Below are 27,696 nucleotides of genomic sequence, written 5' to 3' on the forward strand. Positions count from 1 at the left end.
CGTTAACTAATCGTGTGGTCATTTGTCTCGGCAGCCCAAAGTTAAAAGTCGTACACGACCCGACTTTCATCCCTGTTCATCATGATCGTGATTCATGATTATAGAATTACATAGGTGTACGTGTACATTGGAACCAGTCCAATGACAATCGGGATGTGGCCAATTTAGAATTTGGCACCAATGCACATTTTCCGCCCTATTTCTTCCAACACCGCAACGTGTGTGCTCTGACACGACTACATGAGGGTACAAACGAGAATCTGACCGATCCGGCAGACGTTTCCAGTTTCTGGCAAGATGATTTCATGCGAATGCATGATCAGATTTCATTTTCTGTGATTGAAGAAGAAAGATCAATAGGAACATCTCGGAGCTGTGTCATGACATGTTGAATTTATGGTTCGTATACCACGCCATCAATCCTCAACGGACGTGCTTGACGGTTCCGAGAGCTTTGCCTTTTCTCTCGCGCCGGCGGAACGGTCGTATGCCAGCTTTTCAGCGTTCAGTCTGCGATAGGTCGGCCGGAATAGGAACACAAACACAATCGAGACGAGCGCCACAAATCCAGCGATGACGTATGTAGAGGCTGAAACGGGAAAGTAGTCACAAATTTATGGTGTTTATTTAAGTACTGTCGCGTTTTGCGATTTTGAATGCAAGCCGGGCGTTCTACGCTTAGAAATATCCACACATAATCAATCCGAAATTAAAAGTGGACTTGCTCAGTCAACATCAATTGTACTGACGCTAGGTAACACATGAGACGTTGACGTGATGGCGTATTTACTTTTATTTACAGTGGTATCCGTTCCTGTGGATTCGGCCAATTCACTGCTGTGAACGTGGAATAATATGCTTCACGGAATACATTCAACATTTGCAGTCAATATCAAAGTGATTGCGACCGAGCTGTTTATCGGTTCGAATTCAACGAGCTGCAAAGTCATTTGCACAGATGATGTCGTTTGCCGACCAATCAATGTAGTTGCATGTTCTGTGATCATCATCCTCTGCTCATTAGTTTGATTGTAATTAGCGGATTCCATTATCCAAAACGATTCGTTGCATTTCGTTGCTTCCAGGCAGCAGGGGGTGCGCTGCGCTCTAATATGATGTGTTTTCAAATAAAATTGAAGGTGTACAAACATTTTGTCATCAGTCAGTTGCCTCAGGATTCAAGGATATTCGGCCTGTAGCTGAAAGATTTTATTCTAATGAACCGATCCAATCAATGTATCTCAGTGGCATCGAGGTCGCGCGCGCCATCACGTCTGAAACACTTACGAAATTATGACAGGCATTTATCTACGCGATCAAGTCAGAAAAGGGATTTTAGATCATTTTGAGCCGATATTATAAAATAATATTATAAATACGTGCTGTGAGGTGCTGGTGCACGGGTTAGTACTTAGTACCTAAGTGATACAATCAATTTACTATGTAGTGTCACCTACTGTGCATAATAGCGATAGCAACTTCTTGATTTTTGTTGTGCTTTGCGAACCGATTGAGCAAAGTACGCCACCAACCACTGACCTGACAGCTGGCAATCGCAGTTTGGGCTTTTACCACATTATTTGCGACCCTGGACCCATGTTCAAGAAATCGGAATAAAGTCAAATAAATGTAGAAGAAGTATATATTGGTTCATAAGTAGGCAAAACGTTGAATGTGGTGGTGCAGGCACTAGAGATGTACGGATCGTGGTTTTTCGAGACCGGTTACAATTCTGTCCAACGAAATGAAATCCTGATCTAATCCGGATCCAGTTCAGTCCTTTATGTCAAGATTCGGATCCAAAAAAACCTGCACGAGGCGGAGCGAGCATCTATTGCCCTGTCGTCGATAATTTTTTAATTCCACTTCAACAATGCATTGGAGTTTGCTAGACTAAAGATTTTATCAAATTCTGGTTCAATTCTTAAGCCAGTTGAGTCGAAGTTCATACATAATATCGAAGCTAACAAACAGAAAGTCATTTTAATGCACAAGAAATTTATAATCCTGCCTTGATCCGGGTCCGGCAGTCGGGCAAAAATATGAATCCGGATCCGATCCTGTTTGAGAAAAACTTGCCGGATTCCTGTCCGGTTAGAATCCAAAATCATCATCCTGTACATCTCCAGTAACATAATGGCGTATACGGCGTACAGGCATATCGGCTCGGTGTAAATTCGTTATAGGCAATGCTGTCTAACATTGGAATTTTTATGAATTTGCATTTTGGAACTTACATTTTCATTTTTAATAGCGCCAAGATACAACTCTTTTTGCGAATGATGTAAAGCAACACGGCACGTCGAAACTGACATTCATTTGTGCATTTGTGCAATGGTTTACCGACCCCTTGTACGGTGAAACCCTCACGAGTATACAGCAGCCATAATTATTAACAATTATTACCTGGGTCATAGCCCATGATTTTGAGTCATATAAACTAATCCAAAACTCAAGATTATTGTACATTGGTGGGATAATTACTTGTCATATCGTAAGTTATGATGAGAGGCATTCCTGAAGAGTTTGTAGTGTTAGATGTGACGTCGTGTTGATGCGCACTCCCATGACATTTCGATCCGTACTGTAGCGTTTCTTCCATTGTCATTGGTCGACCGATGGATTGCAGCAGTAGAATCAACACCGTTGACAAAATTTGACTGTGAAGACGAAGTTGTATTGCTGAATATATTTATTCACTTCTACTGTAAAACGATCGAGCTTATGCGGTATTAGTATTTTTCTTGCTAATGATACGTTTCTGGAATAGCATATATAATTATTAATTCTATATGCTATGTATAAAAATGAGGCTGAATTTCAGATCATGAATAATATTATTTTCAAATCCAACTTCGCTTATATGGAGTGGAAATTATCTAAATTGGCTACGCATCGATATTTCTAGATAACCTAACAATTTTATCAAGTAGCCAGTAAATTACTAAAGTATACTGTCGTGCATTAAGTTCTAAGATTATTACTCGTACACATCGTGTAGGTCAGCGGTTCTCAACCGGGGGTCCACGGACCACTGGGGGTCCGTGAAGCATTTTCAGGGGGTCCGCGAAGCCTCTAAACTTGCAAAATGATATTTTGCCTAATTACAGCTACAACTTCATGACTCACATCAACATAATTGCCGTCTGAGATGAAATATCTTATCTGTGCAAACTCATTTTAATTGCTAAATTGCCAATAGCCTACTGATAAAAAAAGCATATTGCCGTTTAGAGAGGTTTGTTGGAGTGATATACATAACCACAATCCCAGACCAACTTCAAAATGAGCTACTTGATAAAAATGACTAGGATGGATGTTATATGTTCAATGACAAATCCGAGTCTCAATTTTGGTGGTATATATGCTTCGATCATACTCAAATGGGTCGTCGGTGCCTGTTATTATACCATTCGCCACCACCTATATTTGTGGAAATAAATTTTCGGCAATCGTTCATATCAAACCGAAGAGTCGGATTTTCAAGACACGACCACGTATTTCAAGAAATGCAGCTACAAAACTCGCTACCGTCAGCCAAATTTCCATATAAATAGTGCGATGTTAATTTTTTGCTATATTTGGCACTAGCCAGAAATTAATATTCGTAAAACACAGATGGCGGTTGCACGATAATTGAGCTTGTTTGTGGTATTCATGGTGTTTGTCAACTACTGTGGTCATTCACACCAGGCCAATTTTCTTCATTTCTATTCCGTAGCTGCCGACTTATATCATGACCCACATCTAGGCTTTTGTAAGACACATTTTACATGGATGAGATGGCAAGGAGAAACTTTGATAAACCACCGAAACATGGGTAGGTATTCTGGAGTCACCGCAACCCAGTGCTGTTGCTGCTGCGGATTATACCACTACGCTATCTCGCCAAATTGACCTAAATTTAAACTAAAGTTTTGGGGGTCCGCGGGGTCCTAGACACTCCAAAAGGGGTCCGCGAAGACAAAAAGGTTGAGAACCACTGGCTGTAGGTCATTTTACATTTTGATTACCTTTGTTACAGCGTTATTTGTAGTTAGGGACGTTAGTAGTAACATTAACCGGACATGCGATAGATGGCGGTGTTAAGTCGCGCAACCTTTGTCATACTATAGATAACTAACCTACGGATAGATACGCAACACCCATCGTCACGCTTGCTTGCCCCAGGTAATTACCGCTAAGCAATCTGAATGCAGCATAATTGCTAATCCCATAGCTGACGACCTGAGAGCTTAAATTAAATAAAGTTGATCTTATTTGAAAGCTACTGTCGCGTTGATTCTGAAAATATACATTATATTTTCATTAAGGGAATGGAACCCGCTCGAAATATCCGTCAAAGTCTGAAAATCGGCATTGTTGCACAATGACCATAACAATGGCCCTCGCATGGTTGCGATTGTTTACAACAATGCAGATTTTCAGACGTTGAGGTATATTTTGCGTGGGTTACGCTGCCCAGATCAGATTTTAATGTATATTTTCGGAATCAGTCTGACAGTAGCTTTCAAATAAGATCAACTTTATTTAATTTGAGCGTTCAGGTCGACAGTTCTGTGTTTAGCAATTATGCTGCGTTCTGATAGCTGAGCAGTAATTTTGACTCCGGGCAAGCAAGCGTGACTGCGGGTGTTGCGTATCTATCCGTACGTTAGTTATCTATAATCATACGCTGTTGCACGTCAAGTGCGACAATACCTTAATCTGTGACATACACATTACAATATAAACGGTTTTATTGATAACGTCTATCTACTGTAACTATTATATAGCATTACAAAAAAATGAAGAGCATAATTCGCCCGCATTAGCTTTGTTTATCATATGTTTAGACCAGGGGTGGGCAAACTTTTGAGCTCGCGGGCCGCATTGAACATCTGAATCCATTCGTGGGTCGCACTATATAAAATTGGGATTATACACTAAAACGTAATATTGGTATTTGATTATATAGTGATTACATGGAGACAATATATATGCTTATTTAAAACAAACCAAACATTACTTTGATGATATCGTACAAGCTTGAGAAACTGTGGCGAGATTTCATAGGCTGGTCGACCTCAATAACCAATTTGTCAAAACTATAGAGATGAAAATCGGTTGCCCCGATTCTTAGACCGGGATTGAAATTTAAATCTGTGAGCAGCGATCTGTTCATAGATTTACCAATTCCACTTTTGGTACAGTTCCAGGACACACAATGCTGACAGCATCATAACCATGTCAGCTTCAAATACTCTTCTACTATGTGTAGATAAGATAGTTTCTTTAGACTCTTGCGGGCCGCTCAGAATGGTGTTGACGGCCGCATGCGGCCCGCGGGCCGTAGTTTGCCCACCCCTGGTTTAGACTAACGGTTCTTAACCGGTAATCCATGGAACACCAGGGGTTCTGTGAGACAGCCTCCGTAGTTCCCTGGATGGCGTGTTGGGGTGATTCGAGTCACTTTTTTCGTATGACTTGACTCAACTCGAGTCACTTTGCTAAAGTGACTTGACTTGACTCGGCGTATCAGAAATTGGGATTGACTAGTGACTCGGAGATAAATTCACGAGAAAATTCCAAGTCATCAAGCAATCAGTGTCGATGAAAATCACTGTATCTTGCTATTCTTGCATATGCTGGGATTGTTCGCGAATCGCTGGTGTACCCCGCGAGAGCGACCAACCATTCAATGATCGTGCGTTTTACTGAGCCTCCATTGTTCTCTCACATATAAATTGACCTCTAACGCAGTGATCGAAGATTTTAGCTTACGTCGTCGTAAACTAGTGGTAAAGTAATTTAATCGAAAAATACCTATTTCTGTTCTCTGTTCTTACCTTGACCAATCCACTTGTTTTATTGAATTTGAACTCGAATTTAGTTTATATACACCTCAACCATTGGGGCAGGTTCGAATTGTATCATATCAATGTGTAAATCAGTAATGTATTGCATCTTTATCAATTCGTTTCTCTATTCTCTATTTTCTAATTTGGCCAGTAACTATAAACTGAGGCTATGCAACTACTTACGTAGTTTAACAGTTCTACGTATATTTGAGCGATACAGCGCCTTCTTGGGTGTATAATCAACTCTATATTCGTTCATCGGTTCAGAATCAATGATTAGTGACCACTCAATCCGTATTTCAGACAGCTATCAAAATGTAGTGACGTAATCATGTCTCATACTTCGAAAAGGCGACTTGCTGACTTGAATTGTGACTTGAATGGACTGGACTCGACTTGACTCAAGTCACCTCTAAAAATCCAGTGACTAGACTTGACTCGAGTGAAAATGTGCAATGACTCGAAATGAGTCATGACTCGAAGGTAGTGACTTGATCCCAGCACTGCCAGGAGGTCAAGACTCACACTGCACTAATACACAAGAGTCGTGATGACCTCCTGTCTTGGTCATCGGTGACTGCAATTATGCGCGAACAGTAGTCGAATTGTGACTGTAGTGGTAATAGGTCGTATGATACAATAGCATACCCAGGGGAGGTTCGGATTCGAACATAAAACCCAGCCCTTCTGAAAATCCGATTCTATCTCCTTCAATTATTTGCTTATTTGCAATTAAGCAACTAGTGTCACGCTGTTGCGTTTCGACCGTACGATACGAATACTTTCTACGACGAAGACATTTCAAACTGGCATCTGCCAGGGAATATCAGAAGACGCCATGATTTGTAATAAATGTACGTTCACCGGTTTCTATTATTTCAAAAACAAGATATACGGTAGCCAACACCCCCATCGGACGGATTTGGTTTTACGATACAATAAGGATATCAAGCCAAGATAGATCCCGTACGCCAGATAGATATTTTACATTAGACATCGATGCATTCTTTATATTAATTTCGTTGATGTAAATAACCAATTGGTTGACTAAGCACAACTCACTGACTTCTTAGATGTAGTGTGTTTCGTTCTTGCTATTGTGTGATTGCGGGCAAAGCTCACAGCTCACAGAATCATTAAAAATTCATAAACGGAAAGCTGAATATTCCGAGCAAACTTTCGTGCAAATAAGTTTTGAAATTGACAAGGTGCATGCTCGTTTAGTGCTGAATTTCTTTTCGTGCTGCCAGCGCCACGGGGAGACTAGTCTGAAGTTGAAATCCAGAGAATGTCAACCAAAGATGTTATAATGAAAAATTGTATTATATGGAAAAGGTTCACAGTGCAGAACCTACCAATGTTCGTTTGTGAACGCGAACATCCAAATTCCAGAGGTTCACGCACAACGTGAACCTCATGTTCACATCATCCATGGTAGTTAAATATCAAATATGTTGATTTTTTTTGTGAATCCGCAAAAATTTGGGATTTCAGATGGCAGGGGTTATTCAGCTCGCCAGAAGCCTAAACTGGTCTTTGAAACGGAACGAAAGAGGTCATTTGAAATAAATATTCGCTGTACTGTTTTTGCTTAGCGTAAAATTTATATTTGTGGTCTTCTTCTCTTAACACCATGTTAATGTACAATTGATTTTGTGCACGAAGTAATCTATATACCAGTGCTTCCCAACTAGCGGGTCCCGACCCAGAAGCTGTTTCAGGTGAGTTGCGCAGCATTTCTAAATGTTACTGTAGTTTTCTATTCAATATGTTACAGGGCAGTTATTGATTGCTAAGGAAGGACAGCAATCTCATAAATGATATGATAGTAATTTAATAGGCATCAATAAAAATACTATTGTAATACTGACGATCTTGCATGTGGTGGTTGGTCTAAAATAATGTCAATTCAGGTGTTTCTGAATGTTTTCTCAGATAGAATCAAATCATCATGCACTGACCTGATGTGATAATAACTAATAAACAAGCTCCACTTCAGCATTAATACTAAATTACACGTGTTTTGTTTTTTATCTGATTAGTTAATTTTTCATTCGTTTTGGCCATATCTCATTGTGGGTTGCACAATAGAACTTGCATGGTAATGTTATTAGATTCCGCGAATGCTGTAGCGTATAGCGTTCCGCGGGTTGGTAGAGGTTCAAATCCCCTGGTTTAAACACAAGCTTGTAAGCGTTAATCTCAGATATACTGCAGTTTGTATGCATAAAGGATATATCATTTTAGATATGTTTCATAATACGCGATCTAGTCCATGGTGAATTTTCAATGTTAAGCTATTGGAGACATAATGGAGATCAGGTTACGAAATCATTGAAACAGTTCGCTGCGAGTTCAATGAAACTGATGCGGTTATATTGCGAAGATGTATACAGCCCTATTCACTTTCATATCGGGTTTCAAGTAATGAGCTCAGCAATAATTCCATATCCGGATCAACCGTCATGAAATAACTCTGTTATCAGCACTGACAAGAGATTAGGGTGTGCAAAATAGCTCGTCCATCGAGCTAAAAATACTCGAAGTTGATTCAAAATGCGAAATTACACGTCACATGTTTCACTTTGGAATAGACGGACGGTTATTGATTACATTAAAACTAAGGATGGTGCGAACCTCAAAAAGGTTCAGGTTCGTGTGAAAGCGAACTATTTTGAAAGGTTCTGCGTGAACGCGAACGTGAACAATATCACGTCACGTGGCGTCATATTTCTAAAACCAACCCTATATTTCAGTGAAGTGGGGACATTTTTAAAAATCCGAAAAAGGAGGACGTATATGGTAACCCCACACGCTATGCCATATTGCTGAATTATACATGCTGACTTTTTGAACGTCGCCTAATGTATTAACTGGAAATTTCAAATGTTATAATAAAATCATTATCTTACGTCGCTTTGCCAACAATTTCGTCGATGACTTGCCATGGAATATGAGCATACGTCTTGTCAACGGTCAAAGCCAGACCGGACAACGTATTTTACGTGTGACTATTGCTACTGTGATATTGAGCAGAGTATAAAAATACGGGGTTCCATACTTGCGACCGATATTACCCCATAAACAAGTTATAGAGTGGTAAGGTTACCATATTCAAATTTTCAAACGTAGAATACCGGAGGAAAATCTTGAAAAAAATAGTATTTACTCCCACAGTTGACTAAAATAAGAAGGTGAACATCCGGATCGGCTCCCGAAATAGCCGCCGGAGCTTTACTTCACTGCTGATTTACTGCATCTCAGTCGAATTTTGCCCTATATTTAACCAAAATTCTCAAAAAGAGGACAAAATCTCAGAAAGGCGGACAATTAGGCGTTCTCGGAGGACATTTTCAAAAACCTGAAAAAGGGGGACAAATCCTGCTAAAGGAGGTCTTATGGTAACCCTATAGAGCAGTCAGCACCCCAATCGCACGGATGTGGTTTTTATGATACAATAATCGTATCAAATCAAGATGGATCCCTTACGCTTGCTAGATTTTTTTACATTAGACAACGATGTATTCTTTATATCAATTTCACTGATTGTTTTAATAAGCATCATTCGCTAACATCTCACATCTTCTATACATCGCACTTGATGCTGTGTGATTGCAGAACAAGCTCACAGCAGAGAGTCACTATATGTTCACAAATGGAAAGCTGAATATTTCGAGCAAACTTTGGTAACAAAGCAAGTAAAATTTTGAGATTGGCAAAGTGCATGCTCGTTTAATGATGATTTTTTAAGATGCCAGAGACACGCAGAAAGTGGTCCGAAGTTGACTTGCAAACAATTTCAAACAAAGATGTTGTAATGACGGTAAAAATTGTAATATATGAAAAAGGTTTAAAGTGCAGAACCAAGCAAGGTTCGTTTACGAACGAGGACCTCCAAATTTCTGAGGTTCACGCACAGAACGCGAACGTGATCCTCACGTTCACACCATCTCTAATTGAAACAACTATGTGCGAATGAAAATATCTTTAATAGCCGCATGTAAGCCACTGCAGCATGTAGGCCTACAGCAAAACGCTGAGAAAAATTTGAAGATATTTTGGAGACTTGCATTCATATATCGCTGCAACAATTGCAAATTCTATTTAATACGAACCCCATAATTTGGATCATTGCTGTCCCAATCGACACTCCGACGGGGAAAGTTACTTCCGCTCCGGCCTCCATTCCGATAGGAGATATTCCAAACGCCAGAAACCCTAGCGCAGCCATTTCGAGGCTTATCAGGTAACCCATGTAAATTTTGTGCGTCTAGTATAGAATGTCTTGTATATTTAGCAAATCTCATTTATGTGCTGTTAGCTACTCACCACTGCAAACAAAATCGTTGCCAAAGATGCAGATATAAACATGAATTTGAGAGCTTCGGAGAATAATTTCGTACGGCCCACAATAACACTGGAAATCACTGCTCCAACCAATCCGGCGCCAGTCATAACACTGCTGCACACTCCGACGATGGTCTAATGCATATATATCTTTGGTTTACAAACTACGAGGCACGGAGATTATAATCGTAATTTAGGAAAGAAATATTAACAGTAGTAGTGTATAGTTGTGAGAGGTAACTGAATATTGCCCAAGTACATTTAATCGAAATGGAGACTTGGTCACAGCTTGTCATCTAAGGGTAACTTACTATGATAAGATAGCGTAATGGTGGCGTCGTGGGTTCAATCTCCGGCCAGTTCATAACAAAGACCTGATCAGTAAAACGATTAGCATCACAAGGCTATTTCTGCACATTCCCTGTTTACTGGCATATGGACAAAATACACGCAGGGTATGCTAGCTATATATGCACTGGTTATGTGTATGTATGTCATTCGGCAACACGAGTCGGTGTATATCCGGCAAAAAGATAAAGGACAAAAACAAAAAATGTCCAATTCCTATTCCTATTATACTTCTAATATATTGTATATTACATAGTATCATATTGACATCAAAATGGGTAATGCATATTATATATTCAAAACAATGACTAATTTGCTGGGATTCGCAAAAAATAGTGAACATTGTCAACAAAACGACGCAGAAAGACGATGGAAATATTAGTTGGCTCTATGGGAATAATTCATTTTACATAAAGAGGCTAAATATTAGAAATCAACAACTCAATAAGGAAACTTCTATAGCTATACTCACATCCGTGTACCCCCATGGACACAGCACCTGCTCTCCCAGGGTCGCAAAAGAGCTGTAAAGTCCAATTCCAGATCCGACCGCTATCATCAAAACCACAAACTCTTTGTTTCGCAACACTTGTTTCACCCCGCCAATGAAGTCATCACTTGACGTCATAGTCCCGCCAAGCGAAGGCGGAGTCGGTGGCTCGTCTGATGTCATAACGATGCTTGTGACTACAGCCAGGGCAATAGGGAGTCCCGCGTATGATATCAGCTTAAATCCGACAACAAAATATTTTGGTGATACTACGTGATGAATGAATGCCGCATTTTTAGTAGGGCAAGGTCAAAATTGCCGGCACTACGAGGCACTTTCCATTCAGAGTATGTAATGATAGCCCAATTTGTGAAATATAACGCTAATAAACCGAAGTCGCCGATAATCCGACCGTATAACGAGCAAGGAGATGTCGTGACGAAAGTTATGATCTGTAAATTAAGAAATACTAGCACTTCGGTACCATTTGGTGTTGAAGGAACTTTAATTCGTCTTACGATATGATGATCAGCATAAGAAAAGAGTATAAGACTTATCAAATAGACAATGACTTAATTTCGATGGCTCAGTGAAAATATATTGCTAGAACACATCTCCAGCTTCATCGAAGTTAGCATTCAATTGTTCACATTGTCGTATGGATGATGCTACTTGCTACATTGCAACAGACGCATGTAGGACTGATAAACAGTAATTCCAGAAGCGCATCGACAGGAATAATTGCTGCTCTGTCCGCACGATGTCTAAGGTCATCGCACCGAATTCCACGAGACCGATAACAGATTCATACTGCTACTAATATCGCAATGTTGATGATCGATAAACTGTTTGCATACTTTTGCATACTTCTTTGCCGTCAAACAATGCAATGCAATACATACCATAGATCTTGTCATCAGCGAACCATCGGCAGTCACGAAAAGCGGCGATACCAATCCTGTGATCACTATGCCCACCGGATTTGCTAAGAAATTTAAAAAGAGGCAGGGCATAAGTGACTATACCCCTCTTGCGATATTAATGCTTTGCTCCCGATTGATTCGGACACTGGATAACTTAGAAAACGGCTACAATCGGCTAAAATGCCCGGAAACGGAACAAACGGAGAAATTGCACGTGAAAAACTTCCCTTTATTCTGACACAGGCTCGTAATTCCTATCGTTAGACCGTGACAAAATAGGCAGTAATTCGTTCGTTGTAACTAGGGGTGCATTTAAAACAAAAATCAATTCAATACAAACATGTTTAACACAAGGCCCTTGTTTATAGCATGTTTTGTTAATAGTTTTTTAAGCCATAACGTCAAGAATATTCAATTGTGACGTCATAGTGTATTAACAATTGAAAATATAGGGTAAATATAGCTTATTTGACGAGATGTCAACGTACTAGGGATGGTGTGAACGCGAGGTTTACGTTCGCGTTCTGTGAGTGATTATCAGAAATTTAAAGGTTCACGTTCACAAACGAACCTTGGTAGGTTCTGCACTGTGAACCTTTTTCATATATTACCATTTTCAATTTATTGTCACATCATTGGTTGAAATTTATTGCATTTCAACTGCGGGCTACTCTATCAATGGCGCTGGCAGCATAAAAAATTAACACTAACCGAGCACGCACCTTGACAATCACAAAAAATTTTACTTGCTTTGTTTCAAAAGTACGCTCGAAACATCCAGTTTTCCGTTTGTGAATATTTAGTGAGTCTCTGCTGTGAGCTTGGCCCGCAATCACACAACATCAAGAGCAAAATACACTACATGTAGGAAGTCAGAGAATGCTGATGCTTATTCAACCAATCAATGAAATTTATATAGCTGTCTGATGTAACAAAATCTAGCAGTATCACAGAAACCGAATCCGTGCGATTGGGGTGTTGGCTACTGCCCTATAACTTGATAATAGGATAATATCGGTAGCAAGTATAGAAACCATGTCAGCTTATTTGTTTCATTCAGTTTTTTATGATTCAAAATGAGTAGAAAAAGTGTCAACTACAACAGTAGGCCCATAAAGTAGGCTAGAATGTGTAAAATGGCAAATCGTAAGGTCACCGACAGTGCAACCTCGAAGACACTAACGAAGTGCAGTTTGCAAAAATTTTTGGACTTTGTAACTCAACAATTTTGACAAAATTTCAACCGTTTTTGTGCTGTCAAAAATAATCACCCTATTGTTATGTTCTTGATCTTGTTTGAACAATAACTCAATACGACGAGGTTGCAATACGGAATCAGTATATTGTACAGCAGAATAACTTTAAGCAGCGACACGATCCAGAGTTCAGTTAAATGAAAAGACAACGAGACAACAGAACACAGGGTACAAATACAAGCACGACACACAAGGAAATAATGATTGGAGTTAATTACTAGTCCTATAGAAATTAGGAGACAAATAGGAAACAACACTGAACGTAAATGCACGAACATAACAGTCCTCCCCTGTAAGTCAGAGGGTTGCCCACATTTACGTAGGTCTATAGAAATCGTTGGGTTCCCTATTCCTTAGAGGATAACGTCTACCCGTCGGACGGGCAGGACTAGTTGCAGGATCTTGTGCCCTGTTCCTAACCAATGGTTGCTCAGCTTGCGACTGCGGAGGCTGAGCAACTTCCTGTGTGGCTGTAACTGTATTATTATGGCCAGCTGAAATCAAGCGTGGTTGGAGTTGGTTTTTGTGCCTCCTCCAATACCCATGATCCGTTTTTATAATGTACACAACACGCCCCAGTATTTCCGTCACCACGCCAGCAACCCACTTTGGTCCGCTTCGGTAACTGCGAGCGTAAACCGAGGAACCAATCTCGAAATGAGTGACTGATTGTCCAGGCGTAACGGGTTTCGATTTATCAAAGGGCGAGCACAAACTTAGCAAATTGCGCGGCTGTCGACCATGTAAAATCTCGGCAGGCGTTTTCCAGTCTATGCCCGGGTGCGGTGCACATCGGTACGTAGCGAGAAGTGTTTGGAGCGCGAAGTTGAGATCTTTTCCCCCGTCGCAATTTTTTATTAATCCAGCTTTTAAAGTCTGGACGAAACGCTCCGCTTCCCCGTTAGAGGCAGGGTGAAAAGACGGTGATACGACATGGCTGATTGCCAAATTAGAACAAAACGTATCGAATTCATTCGATGTGAATTGTGGCCCGCCATCCGTGACAATAGTTATGGGCAAGCCTTCGATAGAGAAGACTTCCCTCAAAGCGTTGACCACACACAAGGTCGTGGTAGAACCGACATTCATTATTTTAACGAAAGGATATTTCGAATGCGCATCGACGATGACAAGAAACATTTTATTGTTTATTGGACCTGCGAAATCCAAGTGAATCCGTTCAAAGCTTTCAGACGTTTTTGGCCATTCGCGATACTGACGATCAGGCGCTTTCAATACCTTACGGCAAGCTTCGCAACTCTTAACGAGATTTTCAATGTCGCGATTAATGGAAGGCCATGCGATGTAACGTCGAGCCATCTGCTTCATTTTCGCGATACCCCAATGTCCTTCGTGCAACAATGATAAGACTCGCGAGCGAAGTGACTGCGGAATTACTACGCGCTGAAAACCATCAATATTGAGCATGACTATGTCTTCGTGCAGAGAAAGCGAATGTTTGCGAGTCGAAAACCAAGAAAAATCATCAATGTGCACCTTTGGATTCCAATTACCATAAGCGACAGATAATTTTACTAGTTTCATGGTTTTGTCCTTCAGCGTCGCGTCGCGAATTTCATTGCCGAGTTAACGGTAAGCCATCGAATGCCATATTAATAGCGTGAACGATCTCCGCGTTTTCACGAGTTTCCAGTTCGTCAAACTCAGGGTCTGGACCCTTTGGTAGGCGAGATAAACCGTCGGCGTTTCCGTGCTGATTAGTCGGTTTATAGCGAATATCGTATTGGTAAGCCATGACCGTTAGTGCCCATCGCTGCAAGCGTTGCGCTGTAATCACGGGAATTTTCTTGTCCGGCGAGAAAATAGCTAAAAGCGGTTTGTGATCCGTTACGAGCGTAAATTTTCTACCATACAAGAATTGACGAAATTTAGTGACTCCGTAAATGATTGACAGAGCTTCCTTCTCGATTTGAGAGTAGGATTTTTGCGAATCGGAAAGTGTTTTCGATGCGTGCGCGATCGGTCTCTCTTCGCCATTGTGCTCGATTGAGAGGACAGCGCCGATTCCGAATTGAGAAGCATCAGTTGACAAAATGAGATGCTTGTTTACGTCATAATGAGCTAACTGCGTAGCGTCGATCACGGCGTTTTTTAGAATGCGAAAAGCTGCGTCGCAGTCCGCATTCCAAATGAATTCCGCGTCTTTTTGAAGAAGACGGTACAAGGCAGCGGCTTTATTCGTGAAATTAGGAATAAACGCGCGATAATAATTGACTTTGCCCAGGAATGCCTGTAGCTGGCGAACATCCTGAGGTTTAGGCAACTGTTTGATTGCTTCAACGGATTTGTGAGACGGGCGTTTGCCGTCCTTGTCGATTATGTGACCAAGGTACTCGATACTACTTTTGAAAAATTCACATTTCGCGAAATTGACGGTGAAGCCGTACTCGGTGAGGCGCTCAAAGAGTAGCGATAAGTTGCGAAAATGATCGCGTTCATCAATGCCAGTAACGATTATGTCATCGATAAAACTAGCAACACCGGGTAAGCCGGCGATCATGGCATCAATACAGCGTTGAAAATTTGCGGGACTAGATGCGACTCCGAAACACATGCGTCGATAACGGAATAGACCGAATTGCGTGTTGATGACACACAAATTCTTCGCATCATCATCTAATTCTAGCTGAAAATAAGCATCGACAAGATCAATTTTCGTGAAAATACAACCACCCTGTAACTTGTGAAGGATTTCATCCAAGGAGGGCAGGGGATGTTGATCTATCTGAATTTGTTGATTCAATGCTTTGAAGTCACCACAAATGCGTACTGATCCATTTGATTTAGTGACGGCAACAATTGGTGCTGCCCAATCACTGTAATTGATTGGTTCGAGGATACCTTGATTGACTAATCTATCCAATTCGGTTTGAACAGCGATTTGCCTTGCAAACGGCAAAGGGCGTGGCTTGTTAAATATGGGCTTGGCATTAGGTTTCAAGTGAATTGTCACCTTTGTCTTGGTGCATCGTCCTAATACATTAGAGAAAACGGAGGGAAATTTGGACTGAAAAGATACCAATTTGTCGTTCGAATCAGAAATGTCAATAGTATTACATGATTGCGATTTGACCATCTGCGAGGAAATTGCATCCAAAGCAGACGTTCCCTTAGCGGTCATGGAGAAAGCATCGCTCCAATCGAGACCAAAAATGTTTTGCCCACGGTGTTCGTCGAGAACCACCAATTTTAAGCCAACTCGAACTTCGGAACCCACCTGCACGCTTACCGTGCAAATACCTTTCACTTTCAGTGGCTTGTCGCCATACGCTACGAAAGAGCAATGGTATGCTGAGAGTTTCGGAGAGCCCAACGCTTTGTACCCAGTCAATCCCACCATGGCGGAGGGTGCACCAGTGTCCCACTGTGTCGGCAACGGAATGCCGTTGATGCTGGAGTTGATCCAGAGCTGGTTTCCCACGCGTCGATATAGTTGATCGATGTCGAAGGAGAGGAGTGGCACTGAGCAGAAATTGACGGATGTGACCTGTTGCGTGATACTAGGTTTGGTAGACATGCACACAGGTTTGATATGACCTTTACGACCACATTTCTGACATACTGCATGTGGATATTGACAGTCTTTTCTCTGGTGATCGATGAAACAGCGGCTGCAGGATTTCAGTCTTTCCGGGAAGTTGCCTTGGATGGATTTGGAAGGTTTTTTCCCCTTCTGATAACTTCCCGTCATTTTGTTGACGATGGAAGTGTCTTTACCGCTACTCTCGCCCTGGATAACCCTATCGGTTTCCAGCGTTCTCACGTATGTTGCGGCTACTTTGAGAACGTCGTCGAGGGATGGATTGGTTTGTGTTAGACAATGCCGTCTCACATCCGCGTGCGGCGTTTCTTTAATGATGAGATCGCGCATTAGCTCATCAACGTAGCTCTGATCACAGCCATCTCTTGAGCATATGAAGTTGCAATCCTTGGAGATTCCACGTAGAGTAGCGATCCAATCGGCGTACGATTGCCCCGGCTGCATTTTGCAATTGTAAAATTCGTACCTGGCTGCTTGCACATGAAGTGAGTCCTTGAAGTGTGTAGACAACTTCTCGGTCAACGCGTCGAAGGTTTGCGCACTGACATCAGCAGCACCAAACAAATTACGTAGGAGCGAGTAAGTTTCAGGTCCAACCCATGAGAGTAGACACGCTCTTTTCTTCTCCATATTGGAAATACCGTAAATTGCAAGGTGGTGGTTGAATCGTTGCAGATATTGGTCCCATTTCTCCTTCGATTTTACAAACGAATCAAACTTGGGAGCGGTAGCTTCAGATGTTGATATACCGGGACTCGACCTCTGTGTTAACTGCGCCATCTCTGTCATGACTTTTGCCATTGCTTCGTCATGCTTTGCTTGCTGCATCGCTTGTTGCTTCAAATCTTCTCTGTGCTGTGCGTGTTGTTGCTCCAGCTGTGCTTTCTGGTTTGCCATTGTTTCATGTAGGCTTGCCATCATTGCCTGCTGCTTCTCCAGCAGCTTCAGTATACCTGAATCCATGCTTTATCTTCGTCGCAGAAATAACTAGGAATCCGACTTCTGACACCAATTGTTATGTTCTTGATCTTGTTTGAACAATAACTCAATACGACGAGGTTGCAATACGGAATCAGTATATTGTACAGCAGAATAACTTTAAGCAGCGACACGATCCAGAGTTCAGTTAAATGAAAAGAAAAGACAACGAGACAACAGAACACATAGGGTATAAATACAAGCACGACACACAAGGAAATAATGATTGGAGTTAATTACTAGTCCTATAGAAATTAGGAGACAAATAGGAAACAACACTGAACGTAAATGCACGAACATAACACCTATAGCCATCAGTGAAAGACCCCTTACATTTCTTGAATAAATCGTTGGTCCCAGCTACAAGTATCTATCTGTAATTCGGTAGTTCTATGTGTGAAAACTCACCAACCCCAGCAACAGTGGAAGCGATCGACCGTTCGGCAGAAGGAAACCATATCGCCGCCACCTTCGGTGAGCAATAGATTCCCAAGGGCTGCACTATTCCGACCAGATATTGACCAACGAATAAGAACACCAGTCTCAAAATATGGGGGAGGTATTCCAAGGTGCTTCAAAATAAAAGTCATTCAGATAAGCGTTGTCGCAATAATATTACGCACGGTGCACGTCACTGTGGACTAACCGTTGAAAAATTACCAATATGAGATTGTAAGGGCCTATATAACACAGGGGTGGCCAACCCGTGGCCCGCGGGCCAAATGTGCCCCACGAGGTAATTTTCGTAATTAGTTACATTATCAAAAAAATATATATATATATTGCGTAGGTAATTTATTCTGAACTTGGAAAGCCAACTAAAAATTTGAGTAGCCTTACCGGGACATTTGGGATGTTGATGACTACTATATCAGTTCCGACGCATCCATGGTGCAGCCAGAATATTGTCGACTTTGATTCATAGTAAGATGAGTCTTGTTTTAACTGTTACCTAATCCAGCTTGCTCCTATCGGACTATTAGAAATGGTTGCCAAGATTCAAGTGACCCGCGCCGTGGTTCGTGAATTTCATATGGCCCTTTGGCCGAAAAGGTTGGCCACGATCGACAAAACAGATCAAGTTATCATAAGTATTTTGAGTTTGCGAGTCGGGTGTCGTCGTGACGTTTCAATATGAGTTCATATGACATATATCTATCAGCTGACTGATGGAATGGCAATGAATCGATGAGAAATATATAAATCGTTGAAATATAATCCTAACAAACACATATCGAATACAGCATGAACACTGAAAAGTAACTCATATGCAACAATCACCAGACTGAAATTTGTGAAGGAACCAAGATCATTTCAATTTTCAATACCTGCATATTCTAAGGACTGAACCTGCGGCTGCCACCCAAGCGCAAAGTAGCATACAGGCACGGAGGCCTATCTTATTCATCACCCACGACCATAAGAATCCAAATACCATCGACAGCACCAACACTCCAATGGAGAGCCAATTGATTGCAACCACAGGTGTCTGGTAGTAATTCGATGCTTTGTACGCAATTGGGCTGAATCCAAGCCATATCTGAAAGGTCATAACAAAATATATGTAAAAGCTACATAAATCTCTGTAAGATAGAGTCATCTGATGATCACGATGCATACCGGTTTATATAGTACAATCAATTTGCGGTTGCGAATGAATTACAATACAATTGGAAACCATACCGTAGCAATCGAAAGATTTATCAACGCCAAATTTCCCATCACCAGCCACCTTTTCCTGTAGCTTTTATACTGCATGTCAATGTCATCAGTATTTCCCATTGCGTTTGTAACAAAGGTCTTTCTAGCGGCAATATAGCACTATCAATGCATCAAAACACATCTCGTCAAGAATTGAGTCATCTTTAATTACAGGTATACTGAAATGAGCGCCAGCTACAAAAATCCATGGAAATGCCCTCTTGCGCATGACTTTCCCGTATCAGAATCAAGAATACAAAGCAATGCAGGCAGCGATCATACACAATTAGTACTTTGCAGAAATGAGCGATGAATGAGCTAATTACATAACTTTTCGTGGTTATATCTTTTAATCGGCGCCATCTACTTGACACGATATATAAGCACTACCACGATCCACGTGTTCTTACTAGAAAGCAAATCTATTTATCATATATGTTATGTACTACTGAAACTTATATATTTAGCTCGACATTGCTTGGGGCCATTGCAGTGACTCCGCGAGGACTTCTAGGCCCTGATATGAACGTAAATTCGGCTGCGATTGCCGAATTGTAAGTTAAGAGTTTTCGGATTCGTGAGTTGAATTTTGTAAGCAGGTGGCCGTGTTTCACAATACCTGAAAATTACATGCTACTTGTATGCGAAAGCACGGGAGTGTGCTAATGATCCTTCATCTAATTTTGAAACACCCTTCAACGTACCATTAACACATTGCATGACGTTCAAAGACGGAAGCGCTATAATGAAACGGTAATACGTTTTCAACAAATTCTTTCTACATATTACCATTCTACAAATGGGTCACTTGCCGCGTTATTTTCACATTGACATATATTCATGTTTGTATCATAAATTCTCTGTTAGATATTATCTCAATTGCGTCTATTCCGCCAGATTGGCAAAGTAACATTCCGTGAATTGTTTACTAGGACAATTGCACTTTGGACAGACATAGACATAACGCGAAAATTGAGAATAATCGTTATACGTAATATACCTGTTGTTACCAATAGATGTTCCCGTGTGTGGTGTAGCTTTGGTAATGTAGTTATGGGCACGGCGCAGTCGTATCAAAATCAACACGATGTAAGCGTGTTGTCAGATTAGAATCATTGTTTGACAAACAGACTTGAAGTTTGAAGGCATGACACAATGTTTTCGTCCGCGACGTCGCGGTTGAAGGAATTAACCACATCGAAAAAGTAAATGATACAGTAATCCGCTAAACAATGGATTGGTATTGATAAAATCAGCACTCCTCAGGGCGGCTGAAAGATTCGGGATGCTTTGCGAAGTAGAATATTCAATGGCTTCGAACTGGACTCGAAAATGAGACTCCGAGTAACGAGTCCATTCGTTTTGCTCAAATCTCGAGTCCGAGTCAGGTTAAGTCACTTAAGTGTAGAGACTTAGCGCTACTGTATAGGGATGGTGCAAACTCTCGGAAGGATGACGTTGTTTGTTTGTTTTTATGGTACTCATGGTGTTTGGCGACTACTATGGTAATTTACACCATGCAGGCCGATATTGTTCATTTTTTCCCTAAATGCCGAGTTGTAGCACGGCCCACTTCTAGGCTTTTTGTAAGACACCGTTTACGCGGATGAGGTGGCGAGGAGGAGCCTGGATAAATCTCCAACACTTAGGTATAGGGAAGGATGACGTTCGTGTTCACACTAACCAGACTTAGGCAACTCGTGAAAATGGACTAATGAGAGTTAATTGCCGGTAATCTAAGTCCAATCTAATTTGAGACGTGTTTCTATGCTTTAATTTTAATACTAATCTATTTTTCCTGAAACTGTTTCATGAGTACTGCATCGTGCGAAATTAGCCAAGCTTGGTATACGGATATTTGCTACTCTCATGATGATGGGAATGAATTTTGACTTGATATGATTGCACTTCTATTTTGTTGCATTTCTTTTGCAAATTCAGTAATGATACTTTTAATATAATTCGTAAAAATTAACTATGTGTCTATAATTCTAATGATAATCTAATTTGAAAAGGTAAACATTTCGTACTCAGCCAGGTCTTTCTGAATCGATCACAATTAGGGTTGCATTTAAAACAAAAATCGATGAAAAAAGCATGCTTGAAATTGGGCTCTAGTTTAAATCAAGTGTTTTTGCCATGATTTCCTACGGACGAAAATAACGCGGATCGAGCGAGTATACGGCGTGTACTGCTCGAAGGTGGTTCTTGTATTCAAGAAATATTCCCAAGCGACTAAATCGCGGAGATAGGCATCGAGCAACAACTGCATGCTTGACCTTCACCGCACGTTCTAGTTCATAAATGGGTCATCCTGTACCACGGAGGAAAGCGCAAGATCGCCCCTCTCTTAAGGTGATTGAAGAAACTATGCACGTGACTGAAACGACTCTAACGGTATTCATGATCGTTTAGTTACTTTGGTACGTCTTCGGATTCTCCGATTTGATGAATAATTTCATCTCCCTTTTCCTCCTGAGCAATAATTCGATTTAATTTGATTAATAAGATTTGCAATTTTGGTTGTTAGTGTTTCCAAGCTCATATGGTGACCATTGTCAAGTGTGTGATCAACCAATACATAACATATGACGCACACGACGAATTCCATGTATTGAATTTGGATTATGTGCTATCATGGCGTCGAGAATCTGTGAATCTGAGAATCTGTCACCGCTGCTTGTCGTTGTTCTGTGGCTCCTTGGGAATTGCAATTGAAAACATAGGGCCAATACGTCTCCTTATCACCATACCAAAGAATGTCTTGGGCCACGACTACATCGCCATGTAGCATTTTTACGGCTTGCGGTTATCATCGTAAGAACCTCCGTCTGTTTCAAGTTATATAAACCAGATTGTTATAATTATGATAAACCGACGACGATGTCGCGACTTCCAATCATTCCATATCGTATACATCGATTATTTCTAGTCCAAGTCGTTCGAAATTCCTCCACATGTTTTTCTGAACGTATTTAGACAATGATGACATTATGACATTATACAACCTTCAAAATATTATTTGAATGACATTTGTTCAACACATTGCTTAAAACATATTTTAAACATAGTGTGTTAAGACGCCTCTTGTTTTAAATGCAACCCTTATCACAATGCTAATTACAAACAAATATCTATATATGTTTACAAGAATGTCAATTTAGAGCTTTTCATAACATTTTACATTTGTGCACTGCACGTTGCACGGTACACACTGTTACACTGAGTTATATGAGACGAAAACAGGTCATAGGAATAACTTTCAAATTTCCCACTTGAACATGAACGATGAAGTCACAAATGGCAATTACACGATAATGCAATTCCAACAACATAAGTAGGAATGTGAAATTATCAAATTCGCGAACAATGCGACGAATTATTTAGGGGTAATTGGACCCTATAACAAACAAGGAGATATCGGTTCAAAGGTCAAAATCTCGAACGCATGCTATTTCGAGACTGTAGCGCTATTCAATGCGCAATCAATCCACACGATTTGTATATTGATGATCATTTCAAATGTAGAAAGCCTATACATTAGCCACATACTATCAGGGAGGAGTTATCGAATAGAGAAGGAGGAAAATTCCAAGACTAAGTGGAAATATATTGTGAAGCTACTCGGCTGACTCGATCAAATTCATTTAATTGTGATGACACTTTGAAACAGTCGTATATTTGACTGCTAAACAGAAATTACGAACAATCAATATTATCGTACCAAATTCAGAGGCAATAATATCAGAGCTATGTGCCGCAATAGCTATCGAAAATCTGGCGCACACTCTTGCATCATATATTTCCTTTGTATTCGAAAACGAAATTTCGTCGGTAGTACCATTAATGTATACAGTATCTTTTGAGAATATTATTCCTGTTACAATATTACCGGTCGGATTTGTTGCGAAATGTAAATTTAATAGATATCACGCCTATCATAGCGATAATGGAGAAATTTGCATATACTACACCATGCACCTGTCATACCTAACATGGAATCAAGATACCGTCATAAATCATGATATATACCGCCGAGTACAACCATTACATAAATTATAGACATTGTATATATTAGGGGTGTCAAACTCAAATTGCGCCGCGGGCCGGATCCCAACCGTCAAATCACTCGCGGGCCGCACCAGTCAACTGATTCTAGAATGTTACCTCATGCCTTATCTTTACACTTGCATACTATCAAAGAGAGACCTAATAATATATTATATTGTTCCGCGGATCATAGGGGTTTTGTTATAGCAAGTAGGAACACCTTTATCTGCTAACAACGGAATAGGCAAAAATACGATGCTTGGTCGGTTGAATAGATATGAACCTCTAAATCAGCCGTGATGGCGAAGATATATAAGTCGGCTTCCTTTGCTTCAGCCACGTGTATGCGGAATGAGGAATACAAGAGATTTAACTGTAAACGCTGCAGACCTTGGGATTTGATTATGATTATTGAATCACGATTCGGGTTTGTCTGGAGTCTGGGGTCCCTTTGAGTCGGACGTAACACCGCAGTGCGACCAGCCGACCACGGAGATTTGAATTATATTTTTGTATAACTAATGTATTCTAAATAGAAATTGCATGTAAAGGTTCCCCATTGGCGTTTACACTTCTTCGATTTGTTCCATTTTTCCATATAACTCTGAACTCAGTGTGCACTTTCTGACTTCTCGAAGTTGGGTGTAAATGTCACCGACTTGTTCCTAGTGGTAACTAGAGTGAAACCACAACACAGCAGTTTGGTGAAAAGTATATCCTACCAAACATCTATTCATTTGCTACAAATGTGCTGGATAATATACGGATGATTCGTTCTACTCAGAATTAATTACTTCGAGAGCTGGATGAAATCGTCTGTCGGGCCGGACACGGCCCGCGGGTCGTGTGTTCGACACCTCAGGTATATATCAATTTAAAATTGAAATCAATTATTGTAAGAGAAAGCATATTTATATCCACGATAAACGGATTGGCAGTTGGCACAACTGCGCAAGCGAATTCGTATTACATAAGCTGCTAATCCTGGGGCACTTTGGGTGGATATCATTGAGTTAGCTGATCCGAGTGAATGCTAGTTGTCTGATTAAAAACTTAATTGGACGCATACACTTTCATAAGGTTATGCGCGATAATTACCCGAGGTCTTCCTAGTTGTCAAGTAAGTGGTGTGTGCGATGTTATCTGTTGCATCATAGTGCGAAAACGCTGTCAGTTGTCAGGTTGCTATACTAATACAAAATACCGCGATTGTAACAGATAGGCCTATCTTCATCGCGAAATGAAAGTCGTGTCCAATTAGTACGATGCAGCGATGCAACGAATATAGAATATAGATAAGATATATTGCTCTGCAATGGCGCGTGCATAATTTGTTGACTGTCCGATTGTTGAGTGAAGCCATTGCCTGTGAGACAATCGTCACGATCATTATCGGAATTATTTCTGGGTAGGAATTTTGCGCAGTGTTCTACACTGTGTACAGCAGGGGTCGGAAACCTTTATTTCCGAAGAGCGATATTGGCCCAATTTTTTCCATTTCAACTCCCAAAGAGCCATACATGCCAATCAACTGTTACGTCACAATTGAAAATTCGTGACATCGTGGTAGCACTAATTCAAACTCACTACATGGTATTCCACGTGTGCGCCACATTTTCTCTGTAAAACCTGGTATTTATTGTTTGTTTATTTGATATCATGGTGTTTCTACTACATCGGTCATTTTACACCAGGCCGGTACTCTTTATTTTTCTATTCCGTATTTACCGACTTGTAGCACGGCCCACTTCTAGGAATTTTATAAGACACCGCTTCCATGGATCACGTCGCGAAGAGGGGCGTAGATAAACCTCTAACACTTAGGCGTGAATTGTGGAGTCGACCTCGTGTGGACTCGAACCTCAACCCATTGGTGTTGCATAAAGCTCAAAACGAGAGGTAAGGTACAGATGGGCCAAGCTTCACCATCGATAACGCAATTCATCGTAAATAGCTTATAATTCATTACAACTGATATTAATCGAATGTAATTGTCACATTGATTCCGAAAATCTAAATACTGATCGACTTCTCAATCCAAAGTATTCGTTGGTAACATAACGTTGCGCCACACGCATACATTTTATCGCGGATACTACAGAGCAACTTACCAATGAAGAACGTGGACAGCTATGGCCTTGTTTGTAATTCGAGTTCGTAATTGTGAATGACACCTCCGTGGCAGTTCATTTCGTACAGTAGATCAGGAAGACAATGTGTATTTGAAAACTGCGTTTTGAAATGGGCGTCGCCGTGTTTGCTATGCTCTTTGATTATATTTAATTATTCAACGTATCGCACAATCCATGATTTCGAGTCGGGTACATAGAATTCGCGAGTGATATTGGTCGCCGGCGCGACAGTAACTTAAATGTTGGGATTTTGAAAAGAGTGGCTCCAAGCTCCTAAACCTGAAGACGGTATTGTCTTTACCTCCCGAACACATGTTTTTACTGCCACGAGAATAATTATTCTGGCCATGATGAAAATTTACTAAAAGGTCTCTGCAATATTGATCAACACAGTACAAAAATAAACATTTAGCAAAGAGCCATATCTTATACCCAAAAGAGCCATATATGGCTCGCGAGTCATAGGTTCCCGACCACTGGTGTACAGTGTAGAGTCGGTCAGGTTTGCTAAATCATGACAATAAAAATGTAACTCGGTCAACTTGATATGCAGCGATCAAGCGGTTTCCCTAATTCTCGGTTGTTGTTTGTTTCATCAATCTAACTTTATGATCTTCGCCCTTGGTGGCAACTAACAGCTCACCAATTCCAGGTGCGGTTGTACCGACCGTCTTTTCAACAGACGGAAATCGTGCTATACAGTCGTTAATTTTGGGGAGCAAAGTATTCCCCTAAGGCCGGACTATGTCAGCCAGATATTGATCAAAGCATAAAGACGCCAGTCTCGAAATATGAGGAGACATTCGACCGTGCTGACACAGAAGGTTGACAGAGGTGGGCAAACTACAACCCGCGACTAATTTCTGTAGGTCCATGACAGCCTAACGTATTAGTATAAAAATGCTGACTAAATTGGTGAAAGGTGATTACTAAAACGACATAAATAAACTATATTTTATGAATATCCAAACTTTCTGATGATGAAGTGTATGCTTATTATAGCGTAGGCCAATAGTAGTGGTTTGATTTTTGTTTTCTGGCGCAATAGCCCGACCACAGCGATGACACTATTATATTACTACGGTTGCAAAATATTCCTATACGCCCAAACTGATATATTTGACGGCACACCTCGATTTCGTATGCAGATTGGCACCCGACGATAGCTGAATATGTTAAAGCAAGTTATCTGTGTCAGTGATCTAACTGATTTTGAAGATTGTTGTATGTGCGAGCTGTAAAATAGTTCACAATATCCAGCCATTTGTCGTAGCGTAAAATGTTACAATTAAGATTTATGTCATCGGCGTTGTTTGTTACGATGCTAAAACTCAAGTAGAATTGACAAATCTTCATTCTGGTCGCTTCCCAGTGCTCAGCTATTCAAATCTTCATAATGCTTCAAGAATCAGCGGAAAACAAAGTTTCACCCCAAGTTGTGACCGGTTGGTTATAAAAGACAGTAGCACACGTCGTATTGGCAACGTCACGCTGACAAACAAAGAAGGTGAACGAACACTATGTTGACTTGTAGTAGAAAAAGCAAACCAACATATATCCGTAGGTTGCTGTAAAACATAAGTGTTAGCTAGGGATGGTGTGAACGTGAGGTTCACGTTCGCGTTCTGTGTGTGAACCTCAGAAAATTATAGGTTCGCGTTCACAAACGAACCTTGGTAGGTTCTGCACTGTGAACCTTTTACATATATTACATTTATCGTCTCATTACAACATCTTTGGTTAGAATTTATTGCATTTCAACTGAGGGCCACTGAATGCATGGAGCTGAAAGCATAAGAAAATCAACACTATGCGAGCATGCACCTGTGCATTGTACAATCTCAAAAATTTTACTTATTTTGTTAAAGAAGCTTGTTTGAAATATCCAGCTTTCCGTTTCTGAATATTTAGTGACTTTCTGCTGCGAGCTTGACTCGCAATCATTAAGAGCGAATTGCGCTACTTGTAGGTATAGTTAGCGAATGATGCTTATTCAGCCAATCAATGAAATTGATATCGTTGTCTGATGGAACAAATTTAGCAAGCGCATGGGGTCAATCTCGATTTCG

At 40.7% G+C, this 27,696-nt stretch overlaps 1 protein-coding gene across 1 annotated transcript; it reads right to left on the bottom strand.

Annotated features, from left to right (window-relative positions):
* Positions 1-254: 254 nt before the first annotated feature.
* LOC145437384 (solute carrier family 49 member A3-like) lies at positions 255-19,789 on the bottom strand. Its single transcript, XM_080314603.1, has 9 exons — positions 19,428-19,789; positions 19,073-19,284; positions 18,153-18,316; positions 11,928-12,010; positions 11,008-11,262; positions 10,170-10,322; positions 9,956-10,110; positions 2,485-2,660; positions 255-589 (listed from the first exon to the last, which is right to left on the bottom strand). Exons 1-9 carry the CDS (start codon positions 19,524-19,526, stop codon positions 417-419), a joined length of 1,470 nt encoding a protein of 489 aa, XP_080170729.1. The 5' UTR covers positions 19,527-19,789; the 3' UTR covers positions 255-416.
* Positions 19,790-27,696: the final 7,907 nt, after the last annotated feature.

The sequence above is a fragment of the Botryllus schlosseri genome, chromosome 4, assembly GCF_051294905.1.
Source record: "Botryllus schlosseri isolate E-star chromosome 4, Bs_hap1, whole genome shotgun sequence".
In the NCBI taxonomy this organism is placed as follows: domain Eukaryota; kingdom Metazoa; phylum Chordata; class Ascidiacea; order Stolidobranchia; family Styelidae; genus Botryllus; species Botryllus schlosseri.

Bases quoted from the DNA above. Each gene is read 5' to 3' on its own strand.
- LOC145437384 (XM_080314603.1), bottom strand. From the start codon at position 19,526: ATGGGAAATACTGATGACATTGACATGCAGTATAAAAGCTACAGGAAA. The intron at 19,285-19,427 runs GTATGGTTTCCA...ATGACCTTTCAG, and splicing joins TAAATCTTTCGATTGCTACG to ATATGGCTTGGATTCAGCCC. The intron at 2,661-9,955 runs GTTCGTATTAAA...TCGTCTTCACAG, and splicing joins GCAATGATCCAAATTATGGG to TCAAATTTTGTCAACGGTGT.